Source organism: Gambusia affinis, linkage group LG09, assembly GCF_019740435.1.
Source record: "Gambusia affinis linkage group LG09, SWU_Gaff_1.0, whole genome shotgun sequence".
Lineage (NCBI taxonomy): Eukaryota > Metazoa > Chordata > Actinopteri > Cyprinodontiformes > Poeciliidae > Gambusia > Gambusia affinis.
The window spans coordinates 25,374,258-25,391,636 of record NC_057876.1 but is presented as its reverse complement, the minus strand read 5'-3'; the positions used below and the strand labels follow the sequence as shown (position 1 = coordinate 25,391,636).

Below are 17,379 nucleotides of genomic sequence, written 5' to 3'. Positions count from 1 at the left end.
TCAAAGAAGGTGAAAAAAGAAATAAAATGTGTTTTGTCAGTTTTTTTCTGGTCTCTTAATAAAGATTTAAGAGGTCATTTCCTCCTAAATGTTTCCACATTCTGCTGATACCAAACATGAACATGAAATTAATGTTTATTCAACATAAATTTCCTTATCTTTTCTGCCAAGCATTGGTCAAAAATGTTTTTGAAAGAAATTTCAGAAGACAGATCAGATCAGCAGTATTCTAAATGACAGACAACAATGCAAATTTCTAAAACTTTGTCTACACAAATGGCACAAAATGGATCGGTTATTATTCCAGTTTTGCCTTCGGCTTGACCTAAAATGGCTTTTGTTCATTTCTATGAGCAGCTGGTTGATGTTACCTTTAGAAATAAAACACACTTCAGTCTGATTAGGAGCATAAAGGGAGCGAGTCCCAAAATTGCCCTCCACTTTTAGCTTGACGCAAATTGGTGAGTTGCTGCTTTGCTTGAAGTCCTGCTGATATTTTTCTGATGTCTAGTATTAAGAAGGTCAAGTTTTTGCTTCTGCTCTCTTGAGTTTATTAGATTTAAAAAAGCCAACCAGTTTGATGATAGCAGTGAAACAATTTTAATGATTTATACCCTGAAAATGCACCTGGAGAGCAGCATCTTGTAAACCATGACTTGGCCTTTCATTGGGAACTACTGAGCTGAAGTCGATTAGGGAATAGTTACACAAATAAAACAGAAGTTGCACTTTGGAAGTCTGACCTGCATGCATCACTAGCATAAAATATACAAAATCTGTACATCCCTCACATAAAGAGGCAGGGTGTTTCACAGCACAACAATTATATTTTCATCATGTTGAGCAACTTGAATTGCCGGTTGCTGAAATGTTCCATAAAAAAATAACTTACCTCGTCTTACAGGTTGGATAATTCTACTCAAATAAATGATTTGTTTAAATACGTTTCACTAATCTCTAATAGAGGTATCAATAAATGAGAATGCCTATATTAACACAATTACAGAAATTTTATTTCACTCTTTTTCTTACTGATCAGTTATGTAACAGTTTTATGTTGTCAAAATATTGTTTTTCATGTGCAGAGGGTTTTTTGCAGCCACAAAAGATATTTTCCCTTCATCTACCCCTTCATCAGTATTAGATGTTGTTCTCATCTAATGAAGAGGCAACGCCTCCTAATGCTGCAACCTCAGACACCCGTCTACCCATGTCTCATGTTGTTTGTTTATTTTCTCCGAATGGGCTGTTCTGAAACATAGTGATGACAATAAAGGCTGATTCTGATTCTGATTCTTTAGTGGTTGGACAAAGTACAAAACTAACCATTAACAGAAGCAACACATGTAGTAAATTGTACAGAGAAGAGGAGTGTTTGAATTGAACTGAAGCATCATAACCAGGTGGTCTTTGAAACATTACTGATAATCACAGTATAGCAGTTAAAAAAATGTGTCTCTAATTACTCTGTCTGCAAAGAACAGGCAGATGAGAGAGAACATTTTCCAATTTTTTTCATTACGGTCCTTAAAGGCAGTGTTGTTTTGACACTGTAGTGCAGAAACCAACCTTCCCTCTTTCCTATGCAATCTCTCCGCTCCCTCATTCAGCGTTGGTTAGCAGCAGCTAAACCAGAGCTCAGTGAACTCTTCTGACAGGCTCTATGTCTGGGAGTCACCCTGAATCATGCACGAGTCATGACCACATAAACTCTCCGCCTGCAGTCACGCAGGGGCCCACGCACAGCTGTAACGCTGTTTATGAGTCAGCACGTTTAGACCAGAGACGGGAGCAGCTCACTCGGAAAATTAACCTTTATTCCCCAGGGCTGAACGCCGAGAGCTGGTGGCTGGCAGACTGTGTTAAAGCCTGGGAGGAGAAGCTCATGTGCGCTGGGTTTAGGAGGCTAAGTGGACCCGGAAGGTGCAGGTCCAGAAGATGGAGAATAAACAGATGTCAGAGAAGCTTAGATCACTCTTATGGCTGACTATTAAATCCTGCTGACACCATGATGTCAAAACAGGAGCAGCTGGCTGCTGTACATCAGCTCCAATAGAACTATATTCAATAAAAAATATGGTTTAAGTTGGTAAAAAAAAGACTTGTTACAAAATTTATTTATCTTTCTCAAGATGCAAAAAGAGGTCATCTAAATACTTTATTGATCCCAAAGTAAAATTAAATGTTGTAAATCATATTAATTCAAATTCTTAAGAAAGTTATTCTCCTGTAGCAGTCTGTATTTCAGGGATTTAAGGGAAGCCTCTGACTGAAAGACTTTATTGCTTTCTGAGCATACTGACATATTATTTCTAAAGTTAAGCATAAAGTGGAAACATTTTCATGTTTAACTATCTGAAATCAGACCAAACCTTTCTTGTTTCAGTTTAGCTACAATATCCAAAATATTTGTACTTGCTAAATGTCAGACATTTTAAAAGAAAGTAATACCGGATGCTGACCAAATTTATGAAAATGTTTGGAGTTACAAAAAATGTATTCTGAAAAATGCTCTGTGAAAACAGAAGTCAAATAATAAGCCACATGTTGCTACAAAAATGTGTTGTCAAGTTGTTATGGGATATTTAATCAAATATTTGAGCTTGAAATATTTGGTTTTGGTGTGGATTTTAGAAAAGTCATGATGAACTCAAATTTGTGCACAATGAGCTATTTTTATATTTCAATGAAACTATTCATTATAGAATTTCTCCAGTGTAAAAAAGAATGGTTCAAATGCATAAAACAATTTATCCCAGTGATGCTACGAAGTTAATTTTAATACAGTAATACCAAACCATTGCTGAGGACCACAGCTTTTTGTTTAAGGAATATTTTTGAACCTTTTGACACACACTGAAGTCTTTCTTAAGCGAAGAAGCATCAGAACTTTGCAGTCTTTCCCTTTAAAAAGAAGAAAAATAGGCCAATCAAAACTTCGTATGTCAAATGACTTGATATCATCTCCATTTTCCTTCCAACTAGAATCCCCAATAATTAGCAGCCTCACCATTTGCATACCATCAGCAGAGCATTGAAAATTGGTCTCTCTCATTTGCATGCTGCTCATCACGTCTTCACACTCTCATTAGTTTTTTCTGTCTTTCTCAGCCTTGAGCTGAGTTTGACAGGCACAAAGGGAAACGCACCAGTCACACACTTTAAACCTGTTCGCACAGAAATGTGTGAAAGAATTGCTTTTTTGTAAGGTGTGCAAGTCAGATTCAGAATCCCAGAAACAATATCAATCAAAACAAAAATAATGTTTCAAGGGTTGAAAATTCTGTTTCCTCGTTTTAGTGCTGTAGCAGAAATTAAACAGTTTGAATCAGGTTCGTCGATGCAGGGACGAATTCAAAACATACAGAACAAAGGCAACAGATGATAAGATTTGAGGAATAAACATTCAAAAACAAATGCAGACTAAAGCTCGGGATGCAGGCAAATTTACATCACAAAAACACCAAATTTTTGGTGTTTTTTCTATCTCATTTGAAATGGGACAAAAATAAGTTAAAAGTGCAATTTTGGAAAGATAAATGCCAATTCTTAATATTTATGGAAGATTTAAAAAAAAATTCTGGTAGATTTCTCCACTAACGACAGGAAAAGTGTCTTGTTTTTAAAATCTTCAAGGATTATTGAAGAAAAAATCCGTATCTTGTTGAAATGTTAACTTTAAATTAGTTTTGTCTTATTTTAGATTTACTAAATCATTTGCACATGAAACTGAACAGAAGTACTTGGTAGTATTTTATATTTTTGCTGAGTAGAAAAAAAATCTTATTATAAGTATCTTAACTTCCTAAACAAAAGTTATTCCTCTGAATGACTTATGTCACATAGTGCAAGTCAGAACCTCGATTTAATTTATTTAAACATTATTTGAGGAACATCTGAGTAAAACGGAGTCTGCCTCTTGCATCAGTCTGAAAGTCAAGCATGAGATTGCCAGTGACAATATTTTTACTAAAAGCTGCTTTCTGTCAAACTGAAATTCTATCTTTACAAAATGGGGGCTTTAAAATAATTAATTGTCAAAGTCAAAAGTTCTTTTGAACATATTGGATGATGGAATTGATATATTCTCAGCAACAGCCATCTCTATCAATAGTTTCCCATCAGCATGCTTCAGTCTGTGCTTTGATGCTGCTCTTTTTGCCGTTAGGACAAACCCCTTTGTAGCTGCAGTAGATATGGATTGAATAGTATTGTACTGTCTCGGAGGGCAAAAATTGGCATTGATGTCTGGACTGCCCGTTGCCCCGATAACAGAGCTGCCAATTCACTCCCATAATGACTCTGGCAATAGAAAGAGCAATTCTCCCCCTAACAGCATGACACTCAGGTTATGTTGTCTTTTTGTACCTTTGTGGAGTCAGCAGGGTGACGGGATTTCAGCAACGCTGTGGAGGCTGTTAGCTAATATCGAGCCACAGTTTTTCTATGGAAGGACTCATTTTTTAGAGGAAGTTTTGTCTGCACTATTTTTTTGCAGAGACTGATGGGTTGGTGTGTTCACTTGAACTTGCTGCATGTAGGAACTAAAGTCACTTATTGGACCAGTGGCCAAGCATTACCAGAGTTTTCTGTCATTGCGCATGATACACTGACAGAAAAACCTCCATGTCTTTACATTACATTACATTTGGATTTATTAAATATGCAAATAATCTGATTGAACTCATACAATTACGAAAACTGTACATTTTTTTGTTTTTTTTTTAACTTCCATTCAGAGTTCTGCTGCTTCTAAAAACAACCCAAGTACTTAAAAAGAAACATCTAGCAGTTTTTTGGGCAATAAGTTAATGTTCTTTTGATATCTGGAAAAATATTTATTTCAAAAATCTTCTGAATGTAACATCATAAATCAACAGGCACTGACCCCTCACCTAGTAACCCCAGCTAAATTAAGGCCATTGCCTAGCAACCCCACCAAAGCCCAGCCCCGTTACCTAGCAACCCAAGAGGAGTTCCAGGACGTGTGGAGCTCTGCTTGGGCTGCTAGAGTTCCAGCCCAAACCGCTGCATGACTTTTAAAGATGTACAGTTGTATAATTGAGTATCTGTTGGCAGCCATTTTCACATACGAGTATAAATGTTGAGTTGGGGTGTGCGGCCACAGTATAGTTCAATAAGGTTGAATTAGGAATGTTAATCAACATATCAGCAGTAAGCATCAATGGAAATATGCCAGAGATAGCACAGCAGCTAACTTTCAGAAAGCGTCCAACAAGACAAGGAATGGAGAATAAAACAAAACACACAAACATAAAATTACCATGAAGGTAGGAAGCCTTAACAAGAATAATAAAACCAAATCAGAGTAGTTATATCAAAGCAGCTGCTGACATCACTGAAGTCAATCATTTAAAAAGTCCTCTTGACTATTGCTCTTCATCAGTCCTTTTTAAAAAAAAAAATAAAACAACCTAACTGGGTTTCCTGCTCACATCCAAACAATAATGAACACAGATGTTCGACTGATTTATTAAATGAGCTCAGAGCGAAATGAGCTAAGCAGACTAATATCACAAATTTCTTCCATCCTGCAAGCGACACATTTAACTGTCCCTAAAATTGAGGTCTGCAAACTAATTAGTTTTTCATGGCACCATCTTTTTTTACTGGCCTGAGATCCTACAAAGGAAACATTTACTTTGCTCTATAAACAGGCGGTCACTGAATCAGCATTCCTGTTTGTTACAGCCTTTCACACTGTCAGAGCATCTTCTTTACTGAGAAAATGCTACAAAGTGGCACAGCATGCATAAAACTGAGAATATTGTTATAGCTATCTCAGATTCTTCTTTTGCAATCTTCATTAGAGCAATTTTTATGTTGGAATGAATAGAAGAAAGAAAATATCAGTAGCACTGCTGTGAAAACATGGACTCCAAGTCAGTTTAACCTGGGAGCCAGCTGTGCAGGTAAGTGCAGTCTGGTTTCAGAAATCCCTGCTGCTGCTCTTTAGGTGTAACTCTTCATGAAGCTTAATAAACATTTTAGCAATCACAAGAACTTTGCACTCTTCTTCAGAGGCTTTTGTGTCATTATTTTCAGTCGCTCTTGGGGCAGCGCCACCACAGGAGAAGAGAGGAACAGGTTTTCAAAAGGTTTCGGTTCATTTGACTCAGTGCAGTGTGAAATCGAACTGCACCAGATACACCACACCAGGACTAAACTGGTTTCTTTATCTATGTTGTCCTTTATTCTTTTAGTTTTACTAAAATCTTACCAAACAGTTTTTTACTTAAATACATGTTTTACAAATCGTGAACAGCAACAAACCCCCAACTCAGAAGAGACAACTATAAATTAACTGGATGTCCTACTAAAAAACCAACAGCAACAAATACCACCAGTATTTGTTGCTGTATCCACCAGACTTTGAAGTATTTTTCTTCATGCAAACCACACAGCAAATCTGATTGAAAAATCTATATGGACTAAGATTTATGATATTTAAATATCAAGTATTTGATTTTAAGACTAAAATCTAATTAAAACTTGAAAATCGCTCCATAACAGTGAGAAATTTGGTAACCTGTCTATGTGTGTTTAGCTGTGAGTGCTTGCCTTGTAGGCACATCTGCCGCTGCATTTTGTCTCTTATATTCTGTTTCTATAGTGAGGAGGAATTTCCCAGCAACAGATGGCGGATGACGTGTACTCCATCTTATCAGCAGAGCTGCGGCAGTGTTGTGTGCTCACCATCCCTGCCTCGACCATGCTGTCCTTGTCCAACCCTTTACAGCCACGGGATCAACCACCACCAGCAGCTTTTACGCCACAGTACCATAAAAAACTGCGAGTGCATACATTTTCTGCATGGCTTGGCCCAGTAGGAGCAAAACCACAGAAATATTGGCAGGTTTTTTGAGAGTGAGGGTTTTTAAGGCTATTGACATATGGCAGCCAGTAGGATAAAAAGCTTGTCCAGTACAGATCAAACCAACTAACTTAAAAAACCCAGAAGGATTTGTAAGTAAATCAAACAGAAGCACTCAATTAGTATAATAAATATATCAAAACTTGCTTACTTTATTTTACGTGAACCGTAAATTAAAGCTATACACAAAGATTTCTCTTTACTTCCTATGATTTTGTTGGCTCTTACTGCTGCCAGCTAATCAGTGACTGAAGTACACTTGGGAAGCCTTGTCATGCTGTTAACACCTTTTAATTACAATAAAAACAATCACACCAGCAAATGTGTACCTTGCAGTGGAAAAGACAACAAAATGACTGAGAACATTTGATCTATGATTCATAAAGTGCATTACCCTGAACATCTATGCCCTGGAACTTGATAACATTGATCTTTTTTTTTCTGTGCATTTGCCGAGTAAATTAGTACTTTGACTTTATGAGTTCAGCCTGATTAAGTTCCAGTTGTACAGTCCAAAAAGTGTACCTGTCAATGTTTATTTAGTCTATATCATTCATCTGGCTCCATTTAGCTGAGGAGACCTTGCACCCTGCAGGCAAGGAAACAGAAATCAGACTAATAAAGAAGTGATAATCTGAGACTGTTAAAGCACTAGACTAGAGCGTTGTAAAAATCTATAATTGTAAGTTTTATCAAATGAGTAGCACTGATCATAAGTTCCTGAGAAGGGGAGATGAAAAGAGGATTCTTTTGCCAAAATGTCCCAATTTTCTGCAATAAAACTGTTTATAGTTTAGAAAAGAATTTTAGAAATTTTTCTTTTTGTCCCAAAATGGGAAAATGTATTTGTCTCATCAGTAATTTAAGGTAAATATTCACATGAAGAGAGGAAAAAAGATGTAAGCCCAAGAGATTGTATAGTAGGACAAACTTACAAAGTAAGAAAAACAAGTCTGTCTAGTTAGTAAAAAAATAACACATTCATATTAAAAATAATGCCCAGCTGATTCATTTAGAGAATACGGAGCCCCCTAGGGGACATGGAGATTTTTTTTTTTTTGCGTTCCCTCGCAATACTTTTGCGTTACCTCGCAATACTTTTGCGTTACCTGCATAAAACTTTTATCCCTCGCAAAAACTTTTATACCTCAAAAAAGTTTTTATGTTCCTAAAAAACTTTTGCGTTCCTCATAAAAGTTTTTGCTACTCAAAAAGTTTTTGGATTCCCGCGCCTTTACATTCCCTCCCTCACATTGGGACAGCGATTCATTTTGGAGCAGCAGTCGACACTCCCACGAAACAGGTAAATAATCTTAATTCACCATAAATACTGTATGCTTGGTAATATGTATATATCTTTAGCTTCATTTATGATAAGTATGTCAAATATGAATCGTGTCCGTTGGAAGAAAAGGTAGCTCAGACATCCGTTCGCTTGCTTAAAGAAAGAGTGAAGAGGCGGGGGATGCAAGGTTAATTTTAATTTTCTGACCATTTATTAAATGACAATAACTAGACTATACAACTTAATCAAGCTAAAGTTTACTTCATTCCGCTACGCCACTAGTTTAGCGGTGTCACTGTTATATATAGAACGTACGGGGATTTATGGCAGGGCTAGGACTGACACCATCTTTAAAAATACAGAATCGTTCTTTATTTGGCAGTTAAATGATGCTGAAACATGAGAATTATCAAAGCCAGCAAAACTTTCGTGGCGGGACCTGCTACGGACTGGTTATGCCTTCAGGTCACGGTTATGTCACGGTTGCTTAGACAACAACTGATAAACTGCACATTCATGACATATATGATTACAGCCACCAGGGAAATATGATACCAGATACAATCACAAGGAAGATTAATGTATATATACACACCCTACCTTTTCGGCACCACACGATCTATATATCTATATATAGGTCTATAGATGGATAGATGGATATCAGTGATTCTTGAGAAGAGAGACAAAACATGTCCTCTGGATAAAGCACAGAATTTCAATAAAATATAGACAAAATATAATTTCTTCAAATACTAAAACTAACCTGGGCAATGTCAGCACAACAATATATGTTTTCATGGTGTTTGCTGAATACTTTTTATTTTAAACTATGTAGTAGGTGTCTGTAAAAGCCCTTGACCTGGAGTAGAACTCAGTACATTATAATAGTCTAAAGCAGGGGTGCTGAAGTCCAGTCCTTGAGATCTACCATCCTGCAATTTTCCGATGCATCCCTGCTCCAACATACCTAAATCAGATGAGTGGCTCCTTACCAGGCCCGTTTAGAGCTGACCCTGGTCTGTTGGAGTTAGGGTGCTTCTAAAAGTTGCAGGATGATAGTTCTCAAGAAATGGACTTGAACACCCCTGGTCTAAAGTAATTAAAGGAATACTAAAATAATATATTATGACAATTAAGTATAAGTATCCAAATAAACAATTATAAGTTCAGGAAGTTGAATTAAAAATCATTTTTATATATTTTTCAACTCAATTGAAATAGCGTTCAAAGTTTTTGTCAACACCATCAGACAGTAAAAGGAATGAAAAAAAAATCAGGCATTATTTAGGGGCACCAGACAGTCTGAGGACCCCTTAACCACTTCCTGTTTCCCCCTTTACTACAATTCCAGTCCTCAGGCCCCCCTGCCCTGCATGTTTTAGGTGTGTCCCTTCTGCCACACACCTGGATTGAATCTGAGGTTGATTAACAGGCTTCTTGATGGTCATGCAATCATTTGGATCAGCTGTTCTGGAATAGAGGCACATCTAAAACATGCAGAATAGGACTGAGGACTGGAATTGAGAGGCACTGCTTTACTAGGATGGCTGGGCTGCTCTGGTGAGCTTATTTTATTTTTTTAGTTTCTTTCTGTTGTAGATTCTGTCTTTTTCTCTATCTCTTTTAGCCTCTTTTAGCTGCTTACACACACACGCACGCACGCTGCAGCTTATGTAATTTATGGTGCCCGGCAGAAAAGTGACATTGAAATAGTGTAATACTTATGAGTTTAAACTCTTGTAGTTTTATTAGTTGTGTATGTTATGTATTTTGAAAGCTTTGTTTTGAAAATATGTACTTATGGACTTGTCCTACATTTTCCAAATTATTGTATATAGGCATGGAGGAGGATCTTGAAGCCTTCCTTCGTTCAAGACATGTTGCAGAAGATGACATAAATCGGATGAAAGTGGATAAGGTGATGACACATTCAGTTAAAGTTTATAGTAAGACTACACCTTGTTTAATTATAAGTCTAGATACTTTTGTACAAAAACTATGTTCTGTCATTAGGTAGTAATTTAAGTTAACTTTAAGATTGTTGTCCTGAAAGGAAAATTCTTTTCCACTGACCACTACTCCAATTTCCAAATATAATGATTATATAATACTCCAGACATTGAGGGGCGATGTCCTGCAACTTTTAGCTGCATCTCTACCTCAACACACCTGAGTCAAATAATGAGGTCATTAGCAGGACTATGGAGAACCTGACTGCACTTGGGAAGTGATTCAGCTGTTTCAATGAAGTGTTTTGGACCAGGGAGACGGCTAAGAGCTGCAGGACACCAGTCCTCGAGGATCAAGATTGCCCACCCCTGCAATACAGCATGTTGCAAAACATTATACAATCGTATATGATGTGATATAAAAGTATTGCACAGTATTTACTTAAAAGTTTACTGTATGAAGTATAAAAAGTACTTGTAATCTGTACATTTTCACATCTAATTGCAGATTGACAGAGGTGTCATTTGTGTGATGACGGACGAAGAATTTTCAAGATACATCCCTTCATATGGCGACCGATTGGCTATTGCATCATTTTGTCGACGAATGGAAGCTAATTTTGATAAGGAAGGTGTCTTACACAGAATTAGACAAACAATTGAAACAAGGCGGATGAGGAGCAAAAGACATGTCGAAGTACCCCAGCAAACATCTGTAAGAAATTCTGGCTTGATGGCAAGGCCTAAAAACAGCAACGCGGTGAAATCAAAACGCAGAATTGAAGTGGGATGGCTGCACTTTCAAAGTGGGGATTTTCACCAAGTTAGGGCTAAATGTGGAGGTGGAACCAGACACCTTGAAATGGAGAAAACCACCACTGTGTCAGAAGTCATGACCACTGCAAAAGAGTTGTTTTTTCCTGGTGGACTATCATCAAAGGGATCCATTATGGACTTCACACTTAGCATGTGTGACTTTAAAAGACAAGCTGTACCTCTAGACAGTACTCTTTCTGAACTATATGAACAATTTAAATTGAAAATGGTACGGCTTTATTTGTGCACAAAGGACTTGGAGCATTCATCTGAGGACCAAAATGATCTCTTTGAACAGGTAATATCTAAGCAAAACTGTTAAAAGGTGTAGAGCACAGGTATCAAACTCCAGCAGTCCTGCATCTTCTAGATGTACCTCTGCTGCACCACAGCTGAATAGAATAATTAAGGCTCTGGAGAACTGATCTACACAAGGTGGAGGTAATTAAGCCATTTCATTCCAGTGTTTTGTACCTGTGACGCATCTAAAAACTGCAGGACAGCGGCCCTTGAGGACTGTAGAGTATATATCTGGATGTAGTATTATTTGACATCACAAGCTTATGGATGTCTATGTCTGATTTTTTTTTTTTTTTTTCCTTCTTTTTTTCCTTATAGCCTCCCAATGTTGGAAGAGTTGCTCAACACTCAACTTCTGCCCCTTCTGCTGAGCCATTAACTTCAATGAAGTCTTTGCAAGGCTATACATCAGGGGAAGCGGGGCACTCAAGCCAGTACCTTATCACAGATGAAGCATCGCTGAGTCCACAACACAGAGCTTTACCAGATGGAACTGAAGGTCATGATCCTGTGTATGTCATTGATGACGATGTGGAACTTTTACATCCTGCCTTGCATTCAACACCTGGTCCTTCAAACCAGGAAACTGAGTATTTCTATGGAATTGATAATATGGAAAACCCAGTGGTAATGCAAGAAACCGAAACAGTGATAGCTAACTTCAACAGCATTAATGGTCTGGATGAGACGGAGGATTCTGGAGTAGTTCAAATAGGGTCAAGGTCAGATGATGATGATGGTGAGCTTGCTTCTACGCTTCCCATGATAGACGGTCATCCTGAGATGGAAGCTGGAAACTTTTCAGAAGTAAGTGTTTTGTGTTAAGGTTTCATTTGCTTCTGTATATGATTTGTTTGCTTTAATAAAAATAAGATTACACTTATGTAATGTCACGAAGTTCCTAAATTAGTTTTATAAGGCTTTTCATTTTGTTTTGACAACCTTCCATAAAATTTAGAGTTCTTTGTGTAATGAAACAAAAGATTTTTTTTAAAATTATAATATCCTATTTCTTTTAGAACTCTTGGTTATGTTATGAAGAATATGACAACTAAAATGTACTGTTGTTCATGTTATGTTCCAGGCTCCACAAACAGCTGTATTACACATGATCCCTTCAACAGAAAATGATGCATTACCGTCTTCTACTGGAGGTGTAGTACATCCCAAAGAACCAAGGTATGCACATGTCCGGCGTGCCATGGTCATAGATGACCTTCTTAATTTGTTCATGGACAAAAGCGTAATGGAATTAGAATTGAAAATGGAATTTAATAATGAAATGGCTGTGGACAACAGTGGAGTGTCAAGAGATGTGTATACAGCTTTCTGGGAGCAGTTCTTGGAGCTCTGTGAAGGGGAGGAGGAGAGGGTGCCAAAACTCAGACCAGACTTTTCGAAAGAGAGGTGGTATGCACTAGGCAATTTGGGCAAAAGGACTCATTGATCATGGTGTATTTCCAGTCAGGTTGTCCAAGGCATTCATTGCCTCTGTACTTGGTCTTCAAGCAGTAGAAGAAGAAGTTTTGATGTCCTCCTTTTCTAAGTATTTGTCGGAGAGCGAGCGAAGTACCATTGAGAATGCTCTCAATGGTGTACTGGAAGAGGATGAGGAGGACAATTTGTTGGATCTTTTTCACAGATGGGGCTCACAGCATTCCATGTCGGAAAATATCAAGCAATACAAGTCATGGCTCATAAAGTCATATTACAAGAACCAAAGTATATCATAGATTGCTTTAATGAAATTTTCAAAGACATTGCATTAAATCTGTCTCATCCAGCTGATGTCCTTCATTTATACAAGTCCAAAAAAGCAACAAACAAAAAAGTAGTTGACATGCTGCAAACAGAGGCTTTGTCCCTATCACAGAAAGAGCAGACAACATTCACTTACCTGCAAAGGTACATTAGGAATGCAGATCAGCGCAAACTAGAGAAATTCTTGCGATTTTGCACAGGGTCCTCTGTTTTATGCACAGAAGAAATTAAGGTGACATTTAATGCTGAAACGGGTTTTGGGAGAAGACCTGTTGCACACACATGTGGAGCAATCATTGATGTGCCTTACACTTACAGTTCCTATCTGGAATTTAGAGCAGAGTTTGACAGTATCTTGGCAAGCAATTTCATGTTGATGGATATTATTTAAGCTTTAAAAGGTACTTGACATCTTTGCTAAAATAAACACCATCATTCTGTATTGTCATACACCATGTTCATGAAGCTGTGTGATTGTTAGTGGTATTCTACTTTCAAGGCTTAAAAGCTCTACAATGTCAAAAGGTTTGTTGGCATGGAAAACCAAAGGGTAAATTTCCAATTTTGTATAATTTCCAGAATTGTAATAACCTCCTGTTGCAAATAGACCAGTAGTTGGCTTTCACATTTGTTTTAATAAAGTTCTGACACTCAACTTAAATTTTTAAATGTTTTAATAGGCCAGGTGTTTACAGAAAAATGGTTGCAATACAACCAAATTCAGAGTTTGATAAATTCATTCTTTACCCTTTCTTTTCTGTTGGTATGCACAATGTTGACGACATAAGATGCTAACAATGGTTAAAAAGATGTGTTGCTTTTAAAATGTTCTAAAGCAATCCAATGTTAAAGATCCAATGTTCAGGAATTAAATTGAAGAACAAACCATTTTCAGTTTTCTTGTAATTTTGACAATTTTATCTAAAGGTTCCTGCTAATACTTGAGCAGTACAGTTGCTGTATTTTTCTCTTTATTGAAGTAGGTTTAGAAATTCAGAAAGTTTATTTAGATGGTTGGATAATGCAATGAAGTAAAAAGAATAATACTTAAAACACAACAAAATTCAGAAGGTTTGTAACATCAGCCAACTTCGATTTTCTAGTGACCTTTCTGTGGATTTTTTTTTCCTGTTTTTTGCTCTATTGGAAGGGCCAAAATGTTAAGCTGTTCTTACAAATGAAGAAATATTTGTAACATTTGTCTTGCAAAGTTTTTATTTTTTTTACATGTTTGAATTTCCAGTGAATGTTGACAATAAATGTTTACACAATGATGCAATTTGTTTCCAGTGCTTTATGTAAATTATGAACTGTATTTTCAAGACTTAGTAATTTGATTTATCCACAGCTGTGAAACGTAATTTAACTGTTACTTCTGTATTTTGCAAAACAAATCCAACACATCAGGACTTCTTAAATGGAGAAATGTTCTCAGGACAATTTAGTTTTCTGCTTCAATAAATTAGAAAGACAAAAGTGTCTGATTTTTAAGTTTAACAATTAGAATGCATGTTGATATCTGATGATGGAACACAACCAGCTTACTTTAAGACATTTGGAACCCTATTAACATAGCAGGCTCTTTCCAGTTAATACTCATAGTAATGCTCTAATGGCATCTCTCAGTAACATGTACAGTTTCACAGAATCATATGGATCTGATGGTGTCATCAGACCATACTCTGCCATTAAAATATTGCAAATGTCATACACAGATGAATCACATGGTATGGTCTGCCGAAAGGTGCATGCATCTCTACACAGTTGAATATGTTCAACTTGAACAGGAGTGAGGAAGTCTATAGTACTGTACAGTTCAGGTAGAGCTTACATAACATTGGGCCGACCGCTGGGAACCTGCAAGTTTTTGGATGGCCTGATGCCGTGTGTGTTCCATACTTGTGCTGTGTCATCCAGCTCATCCTGCAACAAATAAAACAGAAAAATTGAGTTCACTTTTGGTAACCTAAGCTGGAAAAAAGGATTTGGCATAGTCATTGTCCTTAATAGTTGGTCCTTATTTGGTGTATTTTTTGTTAATGTAGCAATGAAGTAATGTGGAGGAAGATTATTGCATTTTGGAGGTAAATTTAATTGTAATTGGAGCAATATTTTAAGTAATTTGATTTATGGTGAAGGCTCACAATCTCTCAATGAGACAGCTACCCTGTCCTCAAAGCTTTGTGCAGGACTTGCACCAGGAGAAGAGAGGTGAACTGTGTTGGCCACAAATTAGAAATTTTCTTATAAACATTGCAAATATTACTGACTTTTTTTTATATATATATACATCATAATTGCTATTTAATGTTTATTTGCGTAATTTCAGACTTTCTGTTTAGAACTGTCATTCATACAGTTGGTTGTTATAGAGATACGTTTTTTAGACGTATTAATTGTAAAAATGACTTTGGCATCTTATAGTTTGACTTGATACAGTTAGAAACTTGATGCCTATTTAAACGCCTACTACTGAGTCAAAAATAGTTCACTTTTGGTTTAAAAAAAATAGCCAATTTATTGTATCTTAATTATATTAGAGGTTTAAAAGCAACTGTCAAAATGATTCTTTGTTGCAGTTATAGTGTAAAATCTCACGGTTCTACCTGCTCTTTCATGTTATGACATTAAGGTAGAAAAAGTAACCAGTGCATTTTCAGCACCACAGATGCGTGAACAGCGACCACGATAGAACAGCTAGAGAACCGCTTTATTTCATATCATAATTTACTACAGATAAACTCAGAGACATTTACTCCTCTTTGTAGAAAAAAGATCGCTTTTGTTTATGGGTGTGCGCTCGTCGTGCATTGTTTCCATTTTCAGTAGAAAGTTAATGATGTGATGAAAGTATGCACCTAGGTGACGAAATTGAGCGTGCGCCTGACATTCAAGTTTTGTACGAACAGAATACTAGACAGTGAATGCCACAAATAACCAGTGGCACCTTGCCCAGATACCATTAATGCTGATTTTAATGTTCATGCCTTTCTGACTTCCTTCCCTACGTCATCTCTTATCCATCATATAAATATTACATTTGATTCAATTAACTCACCTGTATGAGTCCCATGCAGCAAAACTGTAGAATGCTTTTGTCCAGAAATTCCCCATCGAAGAATCCATTGTCTCTGATGTCAGCAAACAAGGACAGCCAGAACTCCATACACTCCGTACGCAGAAAGCGCCACCAATATTCAATCCTTTGATTTGCAGTGCTTGCTCCTTCGAGGTAACTTTCAAGAAGGTCGTTGGGCTGAGTGGGAATGAGGAATCTCTGGAAGTCTCTGACATAAACATTTTCTGTACCTAGATCCCCTCTAACAACTCTCGGACACCCTCCCAAACGCTTTACTGCTTCAGAGTAATATCCTCCTATCAACTTGGGATCACTATTTGTGGTGTATGCATTGAGCCAGATAATCTTTCGTGAAAATCCATCTATGCTTCCGTTAATACAAAAGCCAAATGGCTTCAGTTTATCATAAGAGTCAATGTGCCAAATGAAGTTCGGACCTTTTGAGAAGTAATTTCTTCTTTGAAGGCGTCTGGCTTGCCTTGAGGACACTCCGGCTGGATCTAATTCCCTCATGATCAGACGAACATCCTCCTTTCTTACACGAAGTCCATGTTGCCTGCATTTAGCATACATCCAACGATATCCGTGAAGCTGACCAGAGGACTGAAGTTCTCTCCTGACGAATTCCACCAGACTTGCCAAGTCGGCATAATAGTTGCGACGAGTGTGCCCTCTTGCACTAAGTATTCTTTTTAAATGTCGCACACTGATGTGACACCCGTGCTTTTTGGCAAGCAGAGACTGAATTTCCTTATATTGAAGGCCAATTTCAAAATAAAAATCGACAAAACTCACACACGAGTGTACTGTCTGCTCCATTGTCGTCTGCTTCCGGAACGCCTTTTTATGAGGGAACGCAAAAACTTTTGCGAGGTAACGCAAAAGTTTTTGCGAGGGAACGCAAAAGTTTTGCGAGGTAACGCAAAAGTATTGCGAGGTAACGCAAAAGTATTGCGAGGGAACGCAAAAAAAAAAAAAATCTCCATGTCCCCTAGGGGGCTCCGTAAGAGAAAGAAAAATATACCAGATGAAAAAAAAGATCTACTGGAGTGTATGTATACACTCAGAAAAATGAAAATTGTCTACTCAAAAACATGATGGCAAAAAAGTGACAACTAATATAATTGAATAGATTTTTAGAACTTCAACCTGAAGTAAAGATTATTGATTTAATTGTCACTCTTATGTATGGTCTTAAAAAAGGATTTCATGTTTGGAATAATTTATCAATTATCAAATATTAAGTAAAACAATTACTTAATATTGAAAAAAAATTACTTATAGCAAGAATGTT

At 37.1% G+C, this 17,379-nt stretch overlaps 2 protein-coding genes across 2 annotated transcripts in view; both read right to left on the bottom strand.

Moving 5' to 3' along the window:
• cplx2 (complexin 2) overlaps positions 1-17,379 on the bottom strand; it is a 65,196-nt gene that overhangs the window by 28,201 nt on the left and 19,616 nt on the right. The gene's annotated exons all lie outside the window — the stretch shown is intronic.
• LOC122837048 lies at positions 14,204-17,085 on the bottom strand. Its single transcript, XM_044127115.1, has 2 exons — positions 16,065-17,085; positions 14,204-14,929 (listed from the first exon to the last, which is right to left on the bottom strand). Exons 1-2 carry the CDS (start codon positions 16,902-16,904, stop codon positions 14,834-14,836), a joined length of 936 nt encoding a protein of 311 aa, XP_043983050.1. The 5' UTR covers positions 16,905-17,085; the 3' UTR covers positions 14,204-14,833.